The sequence below is a fragment of the Armigeres subalbatus genome, chromosome 2 (genome assembly GCF_024139115.2).
Source record: "Armigeres subalbatus isolate Guangzhou_Male chromosome 2, GZ_Asu_2, whole genome shotgun sequence".
NCBI lineage: Eukaryota > Metazoa > Arthropoda > Insecta > Diptera > Culicidae > Armigeres > Armigeres subalbatus.
The window spans coordinates 112733041-112757192 of record NC_085140.1 but is presented as its reverse complement, the minus strand read 5'-3'; the positions used below and the strand labels follow the sequence as shown (position 1 = coordinate 112757192).

Here is a 24152-nt window from a genome sequence, read left to right as displayed (position 1 = left end):
CGGTAGCCTCCTTTCAAGAGGCTCGGAAGCCTCGCTTCAAGAAGCTCAGAATTCTTCTTTCAATAGGCTTGGAAGCATACTATCAAGAGACTAAGAAGCGTTCTTTCAAGATGCAACGGAAGCTTCCTCTTAAGTGGCTCGAAAACCGCCTTCAAGTGGCTCGGAAGCCTCTCTACAAGAGGCTCTAATAAAGAGGCGCGGAAGCCTACTCTGAAGGGACTCAAAAGCTTAAAGGAGCTTCCCTTCAAAAGGGCTCGGAATTATGTTTTCAAGAGGACTTTCGAAAGGGGGTACCTCAAATCATGCAAAAGTTCGAAGGGGTACCTCTAAAGAAAAAGGTTGAGAACCGCTGTTATAAAGAGATTCCTGAAGGAATTATTGAAGTAATTTCCGGGGTAATTTTTGACGAAATTTTAAGAAGAATTCATGGAGGAATTGCTGGAAGAAAAAGTGGGTTTCAAGAAGAATTTCCCGGGTTTCGTAAGAGATTTGACGAAAGTTTCGGAAAAATATCTGGAGAAATAGCCAGATGAATGTGCAGACAATTTTTTCAAGGAATTTCTGGGAGAATTCTCGAAGAAAAAAAACCCCGAACAATTATCCGGGAGAGTTCTTGGAGAAATTTTCGGAAGAATTCCCGAGCGTGAGTAGGAGTTGGCTATCGAGTGCTTGCACGTGAGTTTCTGAAAAATTATAAAGGAAATTTTAGAAAGACCTCGAAATAATTAATGGAGAGGTTTGGCGGAATTTCTAGAGTAACTCCAGAGAGAATGTAAGTAGGACTTTACATGGAAATTTCTGAATGATTATCTGGTGCAGTGGTCCCCAGCATGCTTCCAATTGAGGGCCGCATTGCAATTTCGAGCTGTTGAAGCGGGCCGCAATATATTCGCAATATTTGTATTTTTAAATAATTTTAAATTAAATTTTAGTACAATATGATTTTTATGAATAAAATAAAATTTTAACAAAATATTTAATTCCCGTAAATCTTTTTCGAATAACATACTTGGAAGGACATTCAATTCTGCAGATTCTACCACTGTAGCTGACTGACCGTTTCTGCTCTTTCAGACTTGATGTACGAGAAAATTCTTTTGTAATACCATCTTTCGGTTCAGTTAGCAGAAAATATTCTGAGTTGTTTGTCTCCAAATTATTATATGACCTTATGTATATATTTTTAAAGATATATTGTTCACTATTAGTTGTCAGGCAAATGACAATGACTGAAATAAAAATTTCCCATAAAAAATAGAAATTATCCATAAAAATAAGATAATTACCAATAAAGAAATAAGGGTAAGAGCAATAAATAAATATACAATTTCCACAAATAAGCAAAATTTCTACAAACAATTGAAATTTGTCCACAAAACAAAAATAAATTAGCACTTTTAAACGCAAGAATTGCCATTATGAAAAAATAATTTTCCAAAATACAAAATTTCCATGAATTAATAGATTTAAACAATTACAAAATTTTACAAAAAATTAATGTTTTGGCAATTTACTTTGTTTTTAATGGAAAATTCATTTTGCTGCCAATAACGACAGCATGTTTTAAAAGTGTTTCTTAAGCCAGGTAATCATGCCCGCAGTGTTGAATAGAAATCGAATAATTCTGCATTTCGAGCCTTACTTTCGTGCTTTTTCTATCAATTTAGTTTTCAGGAATCTTTCCTTCAACGATATCGGAGATTGGAAAAAAAATAAAAAAGTTCTATATTTTCTGTAGCTTAAAGTACGTTGGTGTGACAAGTGATAGTCAGCGTGTTTTCTGGATTTATTAATCCAGCAATTTTCCAGTTGAATTTTGCTGACCTATAACTTATTTTTAAGAGTAAAAGTATTCTTCTTACGGAGCAGTATAAGGTAACATTTATCTTACATGAAATTCAACACTAAGCTCGTTTTAATGCGCGAAGAAAAAACACACATTTGCTATTTTTATAGCCGCCCGGGCTAATAACAATAAAGCATTATTGCTGTCGGGCTTGGTCTACATAATATTGATATAGTGATCAATTTCATTAAACATGGTGATAATACGATTCATGCTTCATATATCAACAATGATGCATTCTTGACAGAACGAAAAAATTTCCACAATGGAAAACTTTTTTTGTATATAACGCCTACATGAGCCACATGTAGTGTATTCTCTGAAATCCTTCGCGGGCCGCAGGAAAAGGCTTGGAGGGCCGCATGCGGCCCGCGGGCCGCACTTTGGGGATTACTGATCTAGTGCAAGCAATGGGAAGGTATACATGGTAATTTTTAAGAGATTTCTTTGGTACATATATTGCCGAAGAAATTACGGAGTAAAGAAGGGTGTTTCTTGGGTATATTTGAAAGAATTAACAGAGAAATACTTAGCAATAATTTGAGATGGATGTTCTGAGGAATTTTTAAAAGAATTGGAGGAACTTCCGAATGAATTCCTTGAGGAACATCCGGAAAAATTTCTGAATATTTCTTATGCATGATCCACTCACATCGCCGCCAACCTCCAAGGGCCAGACGCCGTTGCGCCACGGCCGCTGACTGAAAATGATTTATTATTTTAGAGGAATTCCTGATTGAATCCTAGAGATGGATTTTTGAAGGAACTCCTGGGCATAGAACATAATTATTACATCAAATAAATAAGCAACTAAAAACAAAATAAAAATAACTATTAAACCACATAAATATATCCTCAGTTTAGTAACGCTGCTAATTTTTTGACGTAGGACTACGTCTATCTTTTCGAAGACCGTCACGAAAATATGATAGACTTTGAACTTTAATATCTCACCCATCTCTCGATAGATTTCCAATATTTTAGACCATTCGATCGAGGATGAGTCAACGCTTCATTTTCAACTATTTATCATTGAAAATCGGCAAACAATTCAGAAATAGTAAAATAACCAACCCCGTGTATGCATCGCAAGCACAGACATCAAAATTAAGCAACTTGCGGGTTTAGATATAATCCTTAGTTCGAACAGGATTTCTCGCAAAGCGGACGCAGCGGAGCGAAAACAGCAGCACGATGGCCGCGAAAACCATCGCAACTTCAACGAATATGCAAATTATGTGAAGAAAGGGTTGATTACAAAAATGTCGTCTGTTGCGATCCCGTGTATGTGGCGGCGATGCTAAACATTTATTGCAAATGGTGGCGTCTTACCGAAAAGTAATTTTGTTTGGTTGCAGTTAGTTATTGGAAAAGCGCATTGGGGAAAGAAAATTGGATCTTATCAAGACCAGTATTTTCTGGAGAGAAAGGGTTGATTGCAAAAATGACAATTTTCGGTGGCATCGCCCTTTCGTTGACCGTTATGAGTGCACATCATATTTACACCCATATCAGGTCACAAAGCGATGGGGCTAACGGGCTCACTTCATAGAATACAAGCGAGTCATTTTAATCGGGATTTCGCAGTCGAACAAGATTTCACGCAAGGCGGACACGACGTTCTTTTGTATAAAATGGTAGACCGATGACTAATGACTAACAGAATTTTACCAGAAAATTTCACTTTTCGTGAAATTTCACAACCAAATCGATGAAGACGCCTTCTTAGTGGAAAATTTCGTTTAGTTGCTTTAGTCTTTGAAATGGTTCATGACTCAAAATAGAGGATCTATTCAGAATCGTCATTGTTGTTTTACCTAATAACCTGCTATAATTGATTCAATGCATGTAAACTGAAGTTAATATAGCGGGACCATTTGGGCAGCACCCCCTATTCCCGTCCGCAACGCTAATAACTCGACCGCGTTCCAACCAAATGGCTTGATTGTTTGTACATCACTAGATATCGACAGAAACTAACCATGTACTAAAAACAAGTAATTCGGATGTAATGCCCTCGAATTGGGGGTGCTGCCCAAATGGTTCTCTACCCTATGTATAAAACTGCTCTGCATTTTTGGTTTTCATCCGAAAAATGAATGGAAAGTTAAAGCAAACTAACGGTGTTGCAATAATTTCGTGTTCGCCCTTTACTAATTTTGATAAGCTCACAATGGTGTTTAAATCAGATGTAAAATTATTGCGTAGCTGATCACGCAGCTGATTTTTTATCCGTAGTTAGTTATAGTTTTCTAGAAATCAAACAGGGGCGTTTTGGCCAGGTAGGGCGCATTATAATGTTTTTGCCTTTCTCGTACAACAAAGTTGTACCGAAAGGCTATAGGACTACTCCAAAAAACAACTTTTGATAGAAGGCCCGGAGACCCATAGTGTTATATACCGATCGACTCAGTTCGACGAATCGAGGTGATGTGTGTATGTGCGTATGTATGTGTGGGTGTATGTGTGTGTGTGTGTATGTGTGTATGTGTGTATGTGTACAAATTTTGTAGACACACTTTTTGGAACTTAGCATTACACGATTTACATTGTTTGCTATTGAAAATTGGCCCGATCGGACATTTCGGAATTATTGAAAAATCATTGTTTTTTTTTCCCAAGGGTCCCCCCTTGGAAAAAAAATTTCAAAATCGGAAAATTTATTTTTTTCAAGAATGATGGCAATGCATAGTAATTAATGCAAAAACATGCAAAATGAAAGAAAATATGCGATCTATTCCCCTAAAGTGCTTTTTTGGCCTTGCTTATGTGATTTTTTCAGTACATTTTACGTTGCACGAGAAAGGCATCATCGCCGCTAGGTGGATTAATCTGGGTTTTTTATTCTTTATTATCGAGACTTTCAGCCCAAGGCTGGCTCGTCTCGAACAATATATACCGGCTTACCCTACTGTCGAGTTAAAATGTATTCGAGGGTACGCACTATCGAATTCGATAGTACATACCTTAAGGTATGTACCAGAGTGTAAAACAAGGATGTTAACGATTATTCAGTAATTTGCTTTCGATCATTTAATAGTTTGTTAATAACACATTCCAGAAGCTGAATTTCAAAATATGTTGTATGGTGGACTTCTAGTGCGAAGGTTTTTCTACAACTTTGCATAATGGTTCGTTATTAGAATTCAACTAATAACGGAGTTAGAGTGCTAGTTGCAGTAACTCAAACTAAATGATTGGAATTTTGTTATCCTTCGCACTAGAAGTTCACCATACAACATATTTTGAAATTCAGCTTCTAGAATGTGTTATTGACAAACTACTAAATGGTCGAACGCAAATTACTGAATGATCGTTAACATCCTTGGGTAAAATAATCGATTTTTTTTTGGTAAAGTACACCTTTACCAAAACACACATTCATACAGTTGGACTGTCAATATGGACTGAATATTCTGGACTGTCAATATTCTATTGAATATTAGTCATTGAATATGTATTTATACACATATTAAGAATTGATAAATTATCTGAAATCTGAACGTGTTTTGAATGAATAAAGTAATTTATCACATAGAACTGAATCCGATTTTCATCCGCGAGGCACTTTCTATATAAATAATGCTAATTATGCTTTTTTCTGAACATAGCAATCGAATGAATGAGTTGGTGGAGTAGTCGCAGTCGTCTGACTATGTCATTCTATGTTTTGAGTAAAATCATACGATGTTTATCGAAATTCGGACGAAGTTGCTTCCTGAAGATGAATTTTCAACATCGAATAGAGCTTGCTGGCTTTTATTTATCTTTCTCTTGCACGAGCACATAAAAGATAGGTATATATTATACGCGATGAGAAATGGATGAACGCTGTCATCAGAGGAAAAGTAGAATCATTGAAATTTAACACGGCAAGGTATAGCCTATGGAATTGAAAATAATTTAAAAAATTACAAACAGAGATTTTTTTGAAAATGATTTATTAGGCGGGATTAGAAATTCAATAAACTTTAAAAGTACTACCATCTCCGGAATCACTTCAAGAAAAAACTTCATTGCCATTAACAATCAAATTAATATATGTATAATGTAGATAATCAAATTTCTAACCTCATGCTATAAATTATTTGTAAATAAATATCATTTTGAAATTTTGAAAATTATTTTGAGAGCTGCATCCCATACTTAGGGTGACCATATGAAATTTTTCCAAAGGAGGACAATTCACCCAAATTGAGCGAAAAAGGGAGGACATTTGTTTGAAAAAGGAGGACATTAAAAACATCGATCGATTTTAAGTTTTTAATATGATGAAGAATATTATATTTGTTAGATTTTTGCACACTAAGTCTATTGGAAGAAGTATCTTCTTCAATTTTATTAACATAACATATTACTCCATCAACTCCAGATGGAACGTTTCCGACTCTCATTATAGTCTACATAGAGCAATTAAAAACTACTAGCAACATCTTATTAATGGAAGATTTTAGCTTCAACTAATTTCAAAATCAATAGCGAACAAATGTTGAATATTATTATGCTGGTATTTTCAGCGATATTCTACAGAATTGTAACAAGAATCATTGTTTACAATTCTGAATACTTTATTGCAAAAATAGACAACTGACCTAACATAAGGTTTTATAAGGATGGAATACAAGATACTTAGTTGTCCAGCGATTTTTTTCCTTGAATGCCATTATGAATCACAATTTAAGGCATAATTAGAATGATACCGTTAACTGTATGACCACAAAGTTCTCAATTGAACAAATTCTAAACTGTTTGGATTTAGACTAAAGAAACTCAAAACTGTTAAGATTAGTTTTAGGTATTTCTATTCTATTCTAGGCATGGCAAGGCGGCTGCTCTTTGCATCATATATTCAAGAAGCATACCGTGCAATGCGTTTAAAAGGAAATTTGATGGGTGTTTACTCGTAGAAATTTTTTAAAAGCATTTGCATTCTTTTTTCCTTATCCATTTCTCACAATTCCGATGCTTCTGATATTTTTGACCCCTGTAACTGTAACTCACGCATTTCATTTTCTATACTTATACTTACATTATTTTATTTCAAAACCTGAAGAAAAATATTTCAGAATTAAAACCAACAACGCAAACGTGTGCAACGTTTTGTTACAGAATGGACTTTTGTTGTATTATTGTTTGTTTAACTAGAATTTTTTCAGCAATAGTTATTCATGTAATTGTTTTTTTTTCCAAAATTTCCAAAAAGGAGGACTTTTTAGCGCAAAAGGAGGACATCTGGTTTTTGATGAAAAAGGAGGACATGTCCTCCTTTAGGATACCATATGGTCACCCTACCCATACTTCGCTGTGTATTTTTTTTCATGATTCTACTTTTTCTTTTGATGACAGAATTTATTCTTCTCTTAGCGTATTATTATTATCATCTTTATTAACGAGTCGATTCAGTCCTTGGCCGGTTAATCTCGTAGAAAAAATAGATTTTGTTTTCATCGAAGCGTTTCCCGATGAAAACAAATCCTTTCATTCCCATGTGATTGGAAGAGAAGAATGAGTAAACGTCAGCAAGCTCTATTTTACGGTCATCTCATGCCCATTTTGAAAAAATATTATTTTTTTCATTGACAAATTTTGTTTTTATGAAAAATTTCTTATCGGCGGTTACACAGATATTATTCACCAAGTATGTTTGTCATCGAGAATGCGATTAATTTAATCATAAGATAAATCTGATTTCTTATTCACAATTGTGAGTAGACAAGTATTATAAAGCACATCTCGTTTATCCTATTTATATGTGTTGTTAAAGAAATCAGCCGCAAATTAAATCCAATTGTTATGACAAATATGAAGCGTGCTGCTCCGCGAGTCGTTCATAACGATTTAATTTGTTTGTGAACTACTTTGCGATGTTATTTATAGGCAGATAAACATCACACACAACCACAGTCCATCCGATCACCGACCGAGACGCGTGTTTTCTGTTAGGCTTATCGCCTTTGGGTATGCACACAGCGCGGCATCCATAAACACTGTTGATGGAAATAAAAATAATGTGATGTTTTGAGGATTCGACGGGGAAATTTATTCAATAATTGATTATTGATGATTTTGAATTGATTTAAATGCTATGACAATAAAGTAAACAAAATTTGAATCTTTCGATCATGTAGAATTTTTTTCAAACTTTTGTTGATCAAAATAATTCAATTTAATCCTCTCATGTTTCATCTCCTCATTTCGAAGATCTTGTATACAACAACCATTTAAACGTTTCTTTCGTGAAAGTAATTCGTTGCAACCAACGCTTTGAACATCATTAAAGCTTCGGAATACTTTATTTCTTACATCACATCGATTTCAAACATTCATTTTAAACATGAACGTTTTCGCTAAAATACACATTTAAAGATAAAATACTTTTAGTAATCTCGAAATCTCTCCCACCCATTCACAGCTCATCCTCAATCTTCATCTTGTTCACATAACCCCCGCCAATGCCATTCTTTTCCTCACTTCGCTCCTTGGCCAGCTTCTCCTGGGCCTCGATCGACCAGGGCTGCAGCTCCCCTGAAGCCCACAGCCAATAAATCACGCACCCGATCAAATATATCCCGGCGGCAATGTAGAACACCACCCGCCACTCGTCGTCCGATTTGTTCGTCGTGATATAACCCGTAATGATGGGGCTCACAATTCCCGGGATGGTGGCAAAGGTGTTGGAAATGCCCATCAGCACTCCGGCGCTCTTCGGCGACAGATCCAGATGGTTCACCGCGAAGCCGGACCACGCGAACGCTCCAATGCCCACGGCGATGGTGAAACAGGTGATGGTGGCGGTCGGTTTCAGGATGAACGCTCCCGTAATCATGAACACGGTTTGGCCCAGGAAGGCGCCACAGTTGAAGTACCGTCGGACCTGCGGGATGGGAAAAATGATTTGTGGTTTGAGGCGCTCTGGAGTTATTCGGGAAGCTTACGATAACTTACCTGCGTTGTTGTGAGCCATCCCTTCAGTTGGCTCAGATCAGCCAGGTAACCGGAGACGAACAACAGAATTCCCATGACTAGATAAGGGACGGCGGAGATGAATCCAGTTTTCGTCAGTTCGAAGTGCATGGTGTCTGTGAAAAAGAAAACGGAAAAATTATGATGGCAGAGCTTGGGATTTTTCAATGTTAATTTAGGGGAACTGAAGATACACACACGCCACACCCTTGCATACGACAAAATATTGTGGTTTGCAAAATCACAATGCGCGTCTCAAAAAGCGTCGGAAAATGGTTTGTGGTGGCGCGTCTGAAAGATCGCTGTAAAATGGTTTGAGATTTGAAGAACTACAAGGATCGTCTGGAAGACCGTAGGAAATTGGATTTGCATTTGGATTTGGATTGGATTTGGATTGGATTTGGATTGGATTTGGATTGGATTTGGATTGGATTTGGATTGGTTTGGATTGGATTTGGATTGGTTTGGATTGGTTTGGATTGGTTTGGATTGGTTTGGATTGGTTTGGATTGGTTTGGATTGGTTGGATTGGTTTGGATTGGTTTGGATTGGTTTGGATTGGTTTGGATTGGTTTGGTTGGTTTGGTTGGTTTGGATTGGTTTGGTTGGTTTGGATTGGTTTGGATTGGTTTGGATTGGTTTGGTTGGTTTGGATTGGTTTGGATTGGTTTGGATTGGTTTGGATTGGTTTGGTTGGTTTGGATTGGTTTGGTTGGTTTGGATTGGTTTGGATTGGTTTGGTTGGTTTGGATTGGTTTGGATTGGTTTGGTTGGTTTGGTTGGTTTGGATTGGTTTGGATTGGTTTGGATTGGTTTGGTTGGTTTGGATTTGGTTTGGATTGGTTTGGTTGGTTTGGATTGGTTTGGATTGGTTTGGTTGGTTTGGTTGGTTTGGATTGGTTTGGTTGGTTTGGATTGGTTTGGTTGGTTTGGATTGGTTTGGTTGGTTTGGATTGGTTTGGATTGGTTTGGATTGGTTTGGTTGGTTTGGATTGGTTTGGATTGGTTTGGATTGGTTTGGTTGGTTTGGTTGGTTTGGATTGGTTTGGTTGGTTTGGATTGGTTTGGTTGGTTTGGGATTGGTTTGGATTGGTTTGGATTGGTTTGGATTGGTTTGGATTGGTTTGGATTGGTTTGGATTGGTTTGGATTGGTTTGGTTGGTTTGGATTGGTTTGGATTGGTTTGGATTGGTTTGGTTGGTTTGGATTGGTTGGTTGGTTTGGATTGGTTTGGATTGGTTTGGATTGGTTTGGATTGGTTTGGATTGGTTTGGTTGGTTTGGTTGGTTTGGATTGGTTTGGTTGGTTTGGATTGGTTTGGATTGGTTTGGATTGGTTTGGTTGGTTTGGATTGGTTTGGATTGGTTTGGTTGGTTTGGTTGGTTTGGATTGGTTTGGTTGGTTTGGATTGGTTTGGATTGGTTTGGATTGGTTTGGATTGGTTTGGTTGGTTTGGTTTGGATTGGTTTGGATTGGTTTGGTTGGTTTGGATTGGTTTGGATTGGTTTGGATTGGTTTGGGATTGGTTTGGTTGGTTTGGGATTGGTTTGGATTGGTTTGGATTGGTTTGGATTGGTTTGGATTGGTTTGGATTGGTTTGGATTGGTTTGGATTGGTTTGGTTGGTTTGGATTGGTTTGGTTGGTTTGGATTGGTTTGGATTGGTTTGGTTGGTTTGGATTGGTTTGGATTGGTTTGGTTGGTTTGGTTGGTTTGGATTGGTTTGGATTGGTTTGGATTGGTTTGGATTGGTTTGGATTGGTTTGGTTGGTTTGGATTGGTTTGGATTGGTTTGGTTGGTTTGGTTGGTTTGGATTGGTTTGGATTGGTTTGGATTGGTTTGGATTGGTTTGGGATTGGTTTGGTTGGTTTGGATTGGTTTGGTTGGTTTGGATTGGATTTGGATTGGTTTGGTTGGTTTGGATTGGTTTGGATTGGTTTGGTTTGGTTGGTTTGGATTGGTTTGGTTGGTTTGGATTGGTTTGGTTGGTTTGGATTGGTTTGGATTGGTTTGGATTGGTTTGGTTGGTTTGGTTGGTTTGGATTGGTTTGGTTGGTTTGGATTGGTTTGGATTGGTTTGGATTGGTTTGGTTGGTTTGGATTGGTTTGGATTGGTTTGGATTGGTTTGGTTTGGTTTGGATTGGTTTGGATTGGTTTGGATTGGTTGGATTGGTTGGTTTGGATTGGTTTGGATTGGTTTGGATTGGTTTGGATTGGATTTGGATTGGTTTGGATTGGTTTGGATTGGTTTGGATTGGTTGGATTGGTTTGGTTGGTTGGTTTGGATTGGTTTGGATTGGTTGGATTGGTTTGGATTGGTTTGGTTGGTTTGGTTGGTTTGGATTGGTTTGGATTGGTTTGGTTGGTTTGGATTGGTTTGGTTGGTTTGGTTGGTTTGGATTGGTTTGGATTGGTTTGGATTGGTTTGGATTGGTTTGGATTGGTTTGGATTGGTTTGGATTGGTTTGGTTGGTTTGGATTGGTTTGGATTGGTTTGGATTGGTTTGGTTGGTTTGGATTGGTTTGGATTGGTTTGGATTGGTTTGGATTGGTTTGGATTGGTTTGGATTGGTTTGGATTGGTTTGGTTGGATTTGGATTGGTTTGGATTGGTTTGGATTGGTTTGGATTGGTTTGGATTGGTTTGGATTGGTTTGGTTGGTTTGGATTGGTTTGGTTGGTTTGGATTGGTTTGGATTGGTTTGGATTGGTTTGGTTGGTTTGGATTGGTTTGGTTGGTTGGTTGGATTGGTTTGGTTGGTTTGGTTGGTTTGGATTGGTTTGGATTGGTTTGGATTGGTTTGGATTGGTTTGGTTGGATTGGTTGGTTTGGTTGGTTTGGATTGGTTTGGATTGGTTTGGATTGGTTTGGATTGGTTTGGATTGGTTTGGATTGGTTTGGGATTGGTTTGGATTGGTTTGGATTGGTTTGGATTGGTTTGGTTGGTTTGGATTGGTTTGGTTGGTTTGGATTGGTTTGGATTGGTTTGGTTGGTTTGGTTGGTTTGGATTGGTTTGGTTGGTTTGGATTGGTTTGGATTGGTTTGGATTGGTTTGGATTGGTTTGGTTGGTTTGGTTGGTTTGGATTGGTTTGGATTGGTTTGGGATTGGTTTGGTTGGTTTGGGATTGGTTTGGATTGGTTTGGTTGGTTTGGATTGGTTTGGATTGGTTTGGATTGGTTTGGATTGGTTTGGATTGGTTTGGATTGGTTTGGTTGGTTTGGATTGGTTTGGATTGGTTTGGATTGGTTGGATTGGTTTGGATTGGTTTGGATTGGTTTGGATTGGTTTGGTTGGTTTGGATTGGTTTGGATTGGTTTGGATTGGTTTGGTTGGTTTGGTTGGTTTGGATTGGTTTGGATTGGTTTGGATTGGTTTGGTTGGTTTGGTTGGTTTGGATTGGTTTGGATTGGTTTGGATTGGTTTGGATTGGTTTGGATTGGTTTGGTTGGTTTGGTTGGTTTGGATTGGTTTGGTTGGTTTGGATTGGTTTGGATTGGTTTGGATTGGTTTGGTTGGTTTGGATTGGTTTGGATTGGTTTGGATTGGTTTGGATTGGTTTGGATTGGTTTGGATTGGTTTGGTTGGTTTGGATTGGTTGGGTTGGATTGGATTTGGATTGGTTTGGATTGGTTTGGTTGGTTTGGATTGGTTTGGATTGGTTTGGATTGGTTTGGATTGGTTTGGATTGGTTTGGTTGGTTTGGGATTGGTTTGGTTGGTTTGGATTGGTTTGGTTGGTTTGGTTGGTTTGGATTGGTTTGGATTGGTTTGGTTTGGTTGGTTGGATTGGTTTGGATTGGTTTGGATTGGTTTGGTTGGTTTGGTTGGTTTGGATTGGTTTGGATGGGTTTGGTTGGTTTGGATTGGTTTGGATTGGTTTGGTTGGTTTGGTTGGTTTGGATTGGTTTGGATTGGTTTGGATTGGTTTGGTTGGTTTGGATTGGTTTGGATTGGTTTGGATTGGTTTGGATTGGTTTGGATTGGTTTGGATTGGTTTGGATTGGTTTGGATTGGTTTGGATTGGTTTGGATTGCATATGGATTGGTTTGTGTTGGTTTGGATTGCATATGGATTGGTTGTATTGGTTTGGGATTGTATTGGATTGGTTCAGTGTGGTTGGTTTGGACCGGATTGGTTTAGGATTGAATTTGTGTTGGTTTGGATTGGATTGGATTGGTTTGGATTGGTTGGATTGGTTTGTGTTGGTTTGGATTGGTTTGGATTCGATGTGGATTGGTTGAATTTGGATTGGTTTGGATTGGTTTGGATTGGTTTGGATTGGTTTGGATTGGTTTGGATTGGTTTGGTTGGTTTGGATTGGTTTGGATTGGTTTGGATTGGTTTGGATTGGTTGGTTGGTTGGATTGGTTTGGATTGGTTTGGTTGGTTTGGATTGGTTTGGTTGGTTTGGGTTGGTTTGGATTGGTTTGGTTGGTTTGGATTGGTTTGGATTGGTTTGGATTGGTTTGGATTGGTTTGGATTGGTTTGGTTGGTTTGGATTGGTTTGGTTGGTTTGGATTGGTTTGGATTGGTTTGGATTGGTTTGGTTGGTTTGGTTGGTTTGGATTGGTTTGGATTGGTTTGGATTGGTTTGGATTGGTTTGGATTGGTTTGGTTGGTTTGGATTGGTTTGGTTGGTTTGGTTGGTTTGGATTGGTTTGGATTGGTTTGGATTGGTTTGGTTGGTTTGGATTGGTTTGGATTGGTTTGGGATTGGTTTGGTTGGTTTGGATTGGTTTGGATTGGTTTGGATTGGTTTGGATTGGTTTGGTTGGTTTGGATTGGTTTGGATTGGTTTGGATTGGTTTGGATTGGTTTGGATTGGTTTGGATTGGTTTGGATTGGTTTGGATTGGTTTGGTTGGTTTGGTTGGTTGGTTTGGATTGGTTGGTTTGGATTGGTTTGGATTGGTTTGGTTGGTTTGGTTGGTTTGGATTGGTTTGGATTGGTTTGGTTGGTTTGGATTGGTTTGGATTGGTTTGGTTGGTTTGGTTTGTTGGTTTGGTTGTTGGTTTGGATTGGTTGTTGGTTTGGATTGGTTCAGTGTGGTTGGTTTGGACCGGATTGGTTTGGATTGGTTGTTGTTGGTTTGGATTGGATTGGATTGGTTTGGATTGGTTTGGATTGGTTTGGATTCGATGTGGATTGGTTTGGATTGGTTTGGATTGGTTGGATTGGTTTGGATTGGTTTGGATTGGTTTGGATTGGTTTGGATTGGTTTGGATTGGTTTGGATTGGTTTGGATTGGTTTGGTTGGTTTGGACTGGTTTGATTGGTTTGGATTGGATTGGTTTGGATTGGTTTGGATTGGTTTGGATTGGTTTGGATTGGTTTGGATTGGTTTGGTTGGTTTGGTTGGTTTGGATTGGTTTGGATTGGTTTGGATTGGTTTGGTTGGTTTGGTTGGTTTGGATTGGTTTGTGGTTTGGATTGGTTTGGTTGGTTTGGTTGGTTTGGATTGGTTTGGATTGGTTTGGATTGGTTTGGTTGGTTTGGATTGGTTTGGATTGGTTTGGATTGGTTTGGATTGGTTTGGATTGGTTTGGATTGGTTTGGTTGGTTTGGATTGGTTTGGTTGGTTTGGATTGGTTTGGATTGGTTTGGATTGGTTTGGATTGGTTTGGATTGGTTTGGTTGGTTTGGTTGGTTTGGATTGGTTTGGATTGGTTTGGATTGGTTTGGTTGGTTTGGTTGGTTTGGATTGGTTTGGTTGGTTTGGATTGGTTTGGTTGGTTTGGATTGGTTTGGATTGGTTTGGATTGGTTTGGATTGGTTTGGTTGGTTTGGATTGGTTTGGTTGGTTTGGATTGGTTTGGATTGGTTTGGTTGGTTTGGTTTGGATTGGTTTGGTTTGGTTTGGATTGGTTTGGATTGGTTTGGATTGGTTTGGATTGGTTTGGTTGGTTTGGTTTGGTTTGGATTGGTTTGGATTGGTTCGGTTGGATTCGGATTGGTTTGGTTTGGTTGGTTTGGTTGGTTTGGATTGGTTTGGATTGGTTTGGTTGGTTTGGATTGGTTTGGATTGGTTTGGATTGGTTTGGATTGGTTTGGATTGGTTTGGTTGGTTTGGTTGGTTTGGATTGGTTTGGTTTGGTTGGTTTGGATTGGATTTGGATTGGTTGAATTTGGATTGGTTTGGTTGGTTTGGATTGGTTTGGATTGGTTTGGATTGGTTTGGATTGGTTTGGTTGGTTTGGATTGGATCTGGATTGGTTTGGTTTGGATTGGTTTGGATTGGTTTGGATTGGTTTGGATTGGTTCGGTTGGTTTGGATTGGTTTGGATTGGTTTGGTTGGTTTGGATTGGTTTGGATTGGTTTGGTTGGTTTGGATTGGTTTGGTTTGGTTTGGATTGGTTTGGTTGGTTTGGATTGGTTTGGATTGGTTTGGTTTGGTTTAGTTGGTTTGGATTGGTTTGGATTGGTTTGGTTGGGTTGGATTGGTTTGGATTGGATTTGGATTGGTTTGGATTGGTTTGGATTGGTTTTGATTGGTTTGGATTGGTTTGGATTGTGTTTGGATCGGATTGGTTTAGATTGGTTTGGATTGGTTTGGGATGGTTTGATTTGGTTTGGACTGGTTTGGGATTGGTTTGGTTTGAATGTGGATTGGTTTGGATTGTGTTTGGATCGCATTGGTTTAGATTAGTTTGGATTTGATTTGTGTTGGTTTGGATTGGTTTGGATTGGTTGGATTGGTTTGGATTGGTTTGGTTGGTTTGGTTGGTTGGTTGGTTTGGATTAGATTTGGATTGGTTTGGATTGGTTTGGATTGGTTTGGATTGGTTTGGATTGGTTTGGTTGGTTTGGATTGGTTTGGATTGGTTTGGATTGGTTTGGATTGGTTTGGATTGGTTTGGATTGGTTTGGATTAGATTTGGATTGGTTTGGATTGGTTTGGATTGGTTTGGATTGGTTTGGATTGGTTTGGTTGGTTTGGATTGGGTTTGGATTGGTTTGGATTTGATTTAGATTGGATTTGGATTGGATTTGGATTGGATTTGGATTGGATTTGGATTGGATTTGGATTGGATTTAGATTGAATTTGGATTGGATTTGGAATGAATTTGGTTTGGATTTGGACTGGATTTGGATTGGATTTGGATTTGAATGTGGATTGAATTTGGATTGTATTTGGATCGCATTGGATTTAGATTGAATTTGATTTGATTTGTATTGGATTTGGATTGGATTTGGATTGGATTTGGATTGGATTTGGATTGGATTTGGATTGGATTTGGATTGAATTTGGATTGGATTTGGATTGGATTTGGATTAGATTTAGATTGAAATTAAATTGAATTTGTATTGAATTTAAAGTGGATTTAATTTAGATTGAGTTATGATTAGCATGGATTTCCTTGTTTTGAAATCTTATTGGTAATGAAGTTCAACACCGCTTAGTTTTGGATTGCATTTGAGTAAGATTTTGATTGTTTTTGTAAGAACTGGAACTTGTTTGTATTTACTAAAATCTCGGATAACAAAAAAATGCCATTGACTTCATAAGTTTGTTAGATCCTAATTTTAAAGTTTGTATAGATTTGTGGCTCGGAATAGGAGAAAATAAACATTGCATTGCTATGCTTGAAGATTTTTTTTTTGCGTTCTTAATGAGAGAAGAAGGGGAATGTGGGGTTTGAGTAAAATTCATTCACACCTTAATTTGGCAATCGGCGAGCAGCAAGTCATGAGTCGCTGTCATAATTGCGTTCCGGCCATTTAGGGCCACACAGTTGGAATTTTGTTGCATTCGTGTTAAGCAAATAACTAAGATAAGACAAGTTTTTCTTATACTCACCCTTCAAGAACGTTGGCAGCTGTGTCAGCAGCGTGTAGAATCCCCAATTTTCGGAGAAATGCGACGCCACCAGCGCCCAAACGGCCAAAGAAGTTATCATCGCCTTCCACGGGTGCCTGATCTTCTCTTGGACACCTTCGGTCCTGCCCAAGCTTGTCAAAATATACTCTTTCTCAGCGGCACTGATGCCTCGGTCCACCTCGGGCGAAGTCTTAATCATGTAAGTCCACAACACGAACCACACACAACCGATGGCACCGAAAATGTAGAACACGCTCTCCCATCCGTACTGCTGGGCAAATATTCCACTGAAGGGCATTGCCACCACCGTTCCGGCATAATTCCCAGCGAAGGCAATCGATGCCATTCGAGACCGTTCCGAGGGGGGAGCCCACTTGGACCACACCGCATGGATACACGGGAATGTGACACCCTCGAAGATGCCCTCGATGACCCGCACCCCAATCAGCCAACCCAGCCCAGCTTTGGCTGCCAGGGGAGTGACCAGTGTTAGGACAGCGGTTGTACCGATGCCGACACCGAAAACCTATCGAAAGGGAAAATAATTAATTTAATTTTCGTTCAACCGGCTCTGTTGCCGTCTCCAGAATAGGGTGGGAAGCTTACATAATTGCCTCCCAGTTTGTTGGAAATGAACCCTCCGAGGAACGGTGTCAAAATGTATCCATAGAAGAACGAGCTGAGCACAAAACCTTGCATCTGCGAGTTCCAGTCAAAGTATTGCTCCTGGTTTGATTGAAAGATTGATTAATCAATAGCTCTAGCGTGGTATTTTAGCAACCCCATTCCGACACATACTTGTACAATGGTTCCATTTCCGTAGTCCACCTCCCGCACCTCGGTCATTGCCACGATGGCCACACTGAGATTCACTCGCAGGGCGTACACATTGAAGAATCCCAGGAAGGCCATAAACACCACAATGTATCTCCGCCGCTTCCAGAACATCCACAGTGGGTGAGGGATTCCATCGCTGGAAATAGAAAATCAGACAGAAATATGAGCAATTAGTTTACAGCTGAGTGGGGCCATACAGTTAGAAGGGTTTCAACGATTTCCCACAATCACTTAATGATAAACGACTCAATTGTGCCGACAGATCTGTTCGGTCATTAGTTGGAAGTTATTTCAATTAGATAATAAGCGCTTATCTCGAAGTGGATCGTTGCGGAGGTATAGTTAAAGGTAGATTGGCCCTGACGACAGGCTAATTATATCAACCATCCGCGATCCGCGACAAATTTGGGCAATACAAACGTATCGTAGTAGATTGCGGTCCATTCTCTTTCCAAAATAAAGCTTATTGGCGGTTTGGCAAGCCGGTTACATCAATCTAAATATTCGCTTGTTAGTGCAAGTATTCTTATGAAAATACCTTCTATTTTAGTTGCAGAATTTTGGTTGCATCTGTCTATGCAATAAGTAATTGAATTGTAATTGTAGAATTTGACAACTTTTTTTTCTCCCCATACTAGGCTGTGCTCGTACCACACATAATGGCGTAGATTTCATTGGAAAAGTTGGAAATTTGAATGTTGTTAGAAGACATAATTTTCGTCAAATCTTCTTATTCTACATTCTAAGCTTTATTACGTTTCTATTTCTCTACATTCCTAACAAGCCTGGCGAAGAAACTCAGTTCTCTCAAACACGCAATTCCAAAGCAATGAATTGGCGATCACATGCTATAATGATGATAATACCACGTATTAAAAAGTCCCCAGCAGATGCCAATTGCTATCTTATCTGCGACGCTATTCTCCAAGCTGGACGCGTAATATACCTAATTTGACAACTGATGGCTTACATACATTGGCACCGGAACAATAACAAATGGCATGCACAGATAAACAGCATGCCAATCGTTCGTACCCATATCAATTGTTGTTCGCAAATTGGGTAAGTGAGTGAGTAAATTATGCATTGATGAATAAAACCAATATAATTGCGGGCAACCGTGGCCAAACCAGGGGACTCAGCACTTTCCCTGTGATACACGCAGCGATCAATCATGTCCCATCATATGCGAGCGCTGTTGCCATTCCGATTTGCGAACTCATCCATCGTTCGGTTGCTTGCTACCATTGAGTTGACAATTTTCCAATCGGTTTGCTTATCATCACCGATGATGCACATGCATTGAACCCATTTTTTCCCACAGTTTCGAACTAATTGAAACCAGTTGAGTAGTTGGTCGAGATTGAAGTGCCCGAGTGTGTGGCACCTGTCGGTCGCCGGCATTCGGTAGGCAATCAATGACTCCCAGAGTCCGACACGCATTCGGATGGTGGTTCTCAAATTGTCGTCTGGTCGTCTCGATCGTCTGGATGCGATATGTCACGCCACAATGAGAAGGTCGTCATATCGAGACCAGCGTCACTTTCGTACTAATCCGTGTTTCAGAAGTGCAAACCGCTTGTCATGACGAAAATGTTTGGTCAGCAGTTTTGGAATGGATCGAGATAATGTAAGGAAATTTCTAGTCTTAGAAAACTTTCATGCCACGCTCCCAGAAATAAATTCAACGCATGACACAAACATGGGGAAACGACGGCTTTGGCAGGTTTTGTTCTATTATTGTCTCCCCTGTTTCTATAACTAATAATGCTCAAATTTGGCCTGAACATTCTTTGAATATCAAAGAATATTGTGGCCAAAATTAATAAAATTGACAATAATAGAACAAAACCTGCCAAAGCCGTCATTTCCCCCTTCGCTTACATCGTTTCCTTATTTTGACGTCAACCGACCTTGGCAGCCCAAAAATTGTCCATTAAAACAGATGAAATTATCCTTAAACAATTGAAAAATGCTCCTTAAAAAACTGATCATTTTTCCTTAAATTATTGAACAAATTACCTTGAAATATATAAAATGCTCCGTAAACATTTGAAAAGTGTACCGTAAAAACGAAAAAAATGTACCGTAAACAATTGAAAATGCTCCTTAGAAAATGTTGTAAGCGCAGATTTCGACAATTTCGAGTTCCTCAAGCCGTGGGTGGTTATAAGAGATATTCAAGTTACAAGATGAAAATTGTCGCTGTCGTGGCTGTCCGGAACATCTTTTGCTGGCGAGGATAGGGTGCTAAATGTCAATGAAGGAAAAATACATACAATTTGACAGTTCGGTACCCAACATGTTTCGGACAGCAGAACAAAGGGAACCGAAGCGACAATATTTATCTTGTAACTAAGATATCTTTTGTGGTTATGCAGGGAAATTGATGAATAAACCTATTAGCATTATATGCAATGTGATTTTAATGAAATTCGTATCGTCAAGCATAAACGATGTGCAGTTGTATGGGACGTCTGTTTGTCTATGAGCAGTCTGGTGCACAATTTCTTCAACAATGCTTTGAATTGCTTGTAGGCTAAGATTACATTTTGTATAAGTTTATGGAGCATTTCATTTTTTTACGGAGCACTGTTTAAGTGAGTGAGTTTAAGGAGCATTTTCTCAAGTTAAGGAGCATTTTTTATTGGTTTAAGGAATATTTCTTCTTTTTAAGGAGCATTTTCCTTAGTTTTCGGAGCATTTTTCTGTTGTACAGGGCTACCAAAAAGGCAAAACAATCAGCTTCATACTCCAGGGGCTATACAATGGTGCATAAGCTTCTATTTTATGACAGCTAATTTCAAGGTACTTTTTCAACTATTTCACAATAATTCTTATATCAATATACTGCGCAATTATCGTTAGTTAAATAGCAAATCTTTGTTTTTCTTTGTTTTTCTTTTTGCTTCTAAGGAGCATTTTCAATTGTTTACGGTACATTTTTTTCGTTTCTACGGTACACTTTTCAAATGTTTACGGAGCATTTTATATATTCCAAGGTAATTTGTTCAATAATTTGAGGAAAAATTATCAGATTTTTTAAGGAGCATTTTTCAATTGTTTAAGGATAATCATGATTGTTTCATGATGCATTTACCATTTTCCCGACCAACTCCTGTGTTGCAGAGATACGAGAACTGTCTCTTAGTGTGCCACGCATTCTGCGACCTGTTATCTTTCGTTTGATAAATATTATTAACACATTGTCATTGCTTAACTGACGGAAATCACCGTTCCGAGTAGTTTTTTGTGTGGAAATCCTCCGCTTTGAAAAGTTTGCTTTTTAATTATAGGGGAGCTTGGTGGCCTTGTGTCACTGCTTCTGCCTCATAAGCAGGAGATTAAGGGTTTGATCCCTGGCCCTTTCCAATTTCCTATTAGATAATTTCGTTAATCATATAACTCAGTCTCTTTGCAAATCAAATTCTCATTGCTAGCAAGTATGATTCTAAATATAGAATTGTTATAAAAAACTGCCTGTTACTTAGTAGCAGTAAATAAAATGTAAAAATAGATTGGTATTCATTTGTACCCGCATACGAATGCTATATACGGTCGCTATGCTCGTGCAGGCCTCATTCAAGTAAGAATGTGTGAGGTTGATGTGCGGGTAGCGATGGTGTGGTAGACGTGTGCGTGGTATTAGAATCCAATAGCATTCAAATTCTAATTGTAAAAAATGAATCCCATTAGAATTCACTTTAATACTTTCTCATTACGAATTGAAAGTGAGAAGTGTGATCCATTTAGAAAACGTCATTTCGTACCCGTTAGACCAAATGACCATTTCTACAAAACAACTACACTAAGGTTTTTTTTACGTCGCTCCATGTACCGCGTAAAAAAAACGCGTTATTTAAAAAAAAAACGACGTAAAAAAACCGCGCTATTTAAAAAAAAACGACGTAAAAAAACCTACTGGGGACTTAGAACATTTTCTTATGCCGGTGCCTACTTGGGACTTAGAAAATTTTAAATTGGGACTTATAATGGACGGGGCTTCTTCCTATTTGTTTGCTAGGTGTTGTTTGTAGGTCATAGTACGCTAGTATGGATCGTGATATGGTACATGGTTTTGTGATATGAAACCAGAAATGTCTTCCGATCTATACTTAAACTCATCCAAGAATCTACTGAAATAAGGCCTTGAGATCTATGGAATAAGGCTTTGAGATCTATAAAGATCTGTCCTCTTGTTTCAAATATGGTACATGCTCTGTGTGATTCATAGAATAGATTGTGTTCAGAGCATGAGTTCTGGGTCATCCAAAAAAAATCCGAAGTAAGGCCTTTAGATCTATACGCGTAGCCAAAGATCTATCAGCCTGTTTCAAATATGGTACATGCTCTACGTGACTCATAGAATAGATTGTGTTCAAAGCATAAGTTCTTGGTCATCCAAAATTTTCCGAAGTAAGACCTTTGGATTCTAATTTTGATGAGCTCAGCTCCGACACCATCCTTACCAGCTGCTTTATTGGTTTTTAGCTGTCTGATGGCATCCTTAACTTCCCTCAGGGTATGGGCAGAATGGATCCTTATCATCATCAGTGCTTCCGGTGCGTAGGCTAAACGTTGATTATGCTTAAGCTGAACAACCAGTCTTTGATCCTCAACCTACACATTCTCTCATGAATCGGTCACCACCAGATCGCGCCTTTGAATATCGCCCATCACTATGGGGACAAAAAGGCGAGGTACGCAACGAGCAAGATGAATCGATCAGTTGAAGATAATTTGACGATCCTCCGTGAACTGTAAGGCTGACGACGTGCATCTACTGACCGAACTGAATGTAGATGGATTTTGTGTACATACAATACTTTGTGAACCACAAAAAGACGAATTGGGTGGCCTAGTGGCTACCGCTTCTACCTTATAAGCAGGACGTCATGGGTTCATTTCCAGGTTCATTTCCATCTTCCACATTAACAATTCCAAAAACCTCAAGCGACACACATGGGAGGTCGTCGCTGCATCTTTCTTAAGTAAGTGTTCAACATACCATCTTTCCCCTTCCTCAGCATTCGCAAGGACGTGGCCAAAACAGATCTCGGCTATTGGAGAATGCATTGCTTCCATATAAGAGATAGTGATTAGCCCCAAAAATATATGTGGTAACGGATGAATGTGAAAGTGCTACTCTTATACAATAGTCCAGGCTTGTACCACCTACGAATGTGTCCGGATTGCTCAATACTAATGCTAATGCTAATAATAAAGCTAATACTACACCACTAAGAGCATGTACCATATATTAAACATTCCGATAGATCTTTGGTTATGCATGTAGATGTCAAGGCCTTACTTCGGTACTTTATTGGATGGCCAATAACTTATGCTTTGAACACAGCCTATTCCATGAACCACACAGAGCATGTACCATATTTGAAAAAAGCCGATAGATCTTTGTTTACTCGTGTAGATGTAAAGGGCTTACTTTGGAACTTTTCTGGATGACCAAGAACTTATGCTTTGAACACAGTCTATTCTATGAATCACGAAGAGCATGTACCATATTTAAAATAGGCTGATAGATCTTTGGTTACGCGTGTAGATCTAAAGGCCTTACTTCAAGGATCTCTTGGATGACCAAGAACTTATGCTTTGATTACAATCTATCCTATGAGTCACATAGAGCATGTACCATATTTGAAACAGGCGGACGGATCTTTGGTTACGCGTGTAGATCTAAAGGCCTTACTTCGGATTTTTTTTTTTGGATGATCAATAACTTAGGCTTTGAACACAATCTATTCTATGAGTCACACAGAGCTTGTACCATATTTGAAACAAGAGGACAGATCTTTATAGATCTCAAGGCCTTATTTCATAGATCTCAAGGCCTTATTTCAGGACATTCCTGGTTTCATATCACAAAAACCATGTACCATATCATGATCCATACAAGCGTACTATGACCTACAAACAACACCTAGCGAACAAATAGGAAGACGGGGACGGGGCCATTATAAGTCCCAATTTAAAATTTTATAAGTCCCCAGTAGGCACCAACATATAAAATTTTCTAAGTCCCCCAATAGGGTTTTTTACGTCGTTTTTTTAAATAATGCGTTTTTTTTATGTCGGTACCGCGTAAAAATATCCGCGTAAAAAAAAACGCGCAAAAAAACCGCGTGAAAAAAATTCAGTGTATTTCGGCAAACGCTATTGTTCCGTATGAACCGTATGTTCATTTCAACCAAATGACGTTTCCGGCCAGATGGATTTTGGCCTAATGGTTTATTCAGCCAAATGGCATAATCGACCAAATGGCTTCTTGTCAGCCTTTCCCTCCAGCTGCAGAATCTCAAGCCGTTACACCTCGCAATCGGACGCAAGGACACACAATTACCTCAAACATTGAGACGTAATCGGAACGCACACTTTCCTTGACTTTCCTTCATCATAAACGAGCCATTACAGTTTACCTTTTCCAGCTGTCCCGGGCCTGTGCACGAATTAGAAGACAGGGTCTTCTGACAGCTATACTCAGGCAAATAAACTTTTTGTAGGATCAGATCACTAACTGACGTCTTCCGTGATTCCAGTCACCAAGTGATTGGAGAACTTCAAGTCGCTCCGTGCATCGTCCCAATCAGCAAACCATCTGCCCAGCATTCTTTCCTACAATTATTGCCCAGCATTCTTTCAATAACACGCCATCTGTGTACAAAAT

At 38.8% G+C, this 24152-nt stretch overlaps 1 protein-coding gene across 1 annotated transcript in view; it reads right to left on the bottom strand.

Annotated features, from left to right (window-relative positions):
* Nucleotides 1-8120: 8120 nt before the first annotated feature.
* Nucleotides 8121-24152, bottom strand: part of LOC134214962 (sialin) — a 52230-nt gene continuing 36198 nt past the window's right edge. Inside the window, exons 3-7 of the mRNA XM_062694236.1 lie at nt 17432-17606; nt 17240-17359; nt 16613-17159; nt 8792-8925; nt 8121-8720 (exon numbers count right to left, since the gene is read on the bottom strand). Coding sequence (XP_062550220.1) covers nt 8253-8720; nt 8792-8925; nt 16613-17159; nt 17240-17359; nt 17432-17606 — 1444 coding nt within the window. The 3' untranslated portion in view covers nt 8121-8252. The remainder of the gene's footprint in view (nt 8721-8791; nt 8926-16612; nt 17160-17239; nt 17360-17431; nt 17607-24152) is intronic.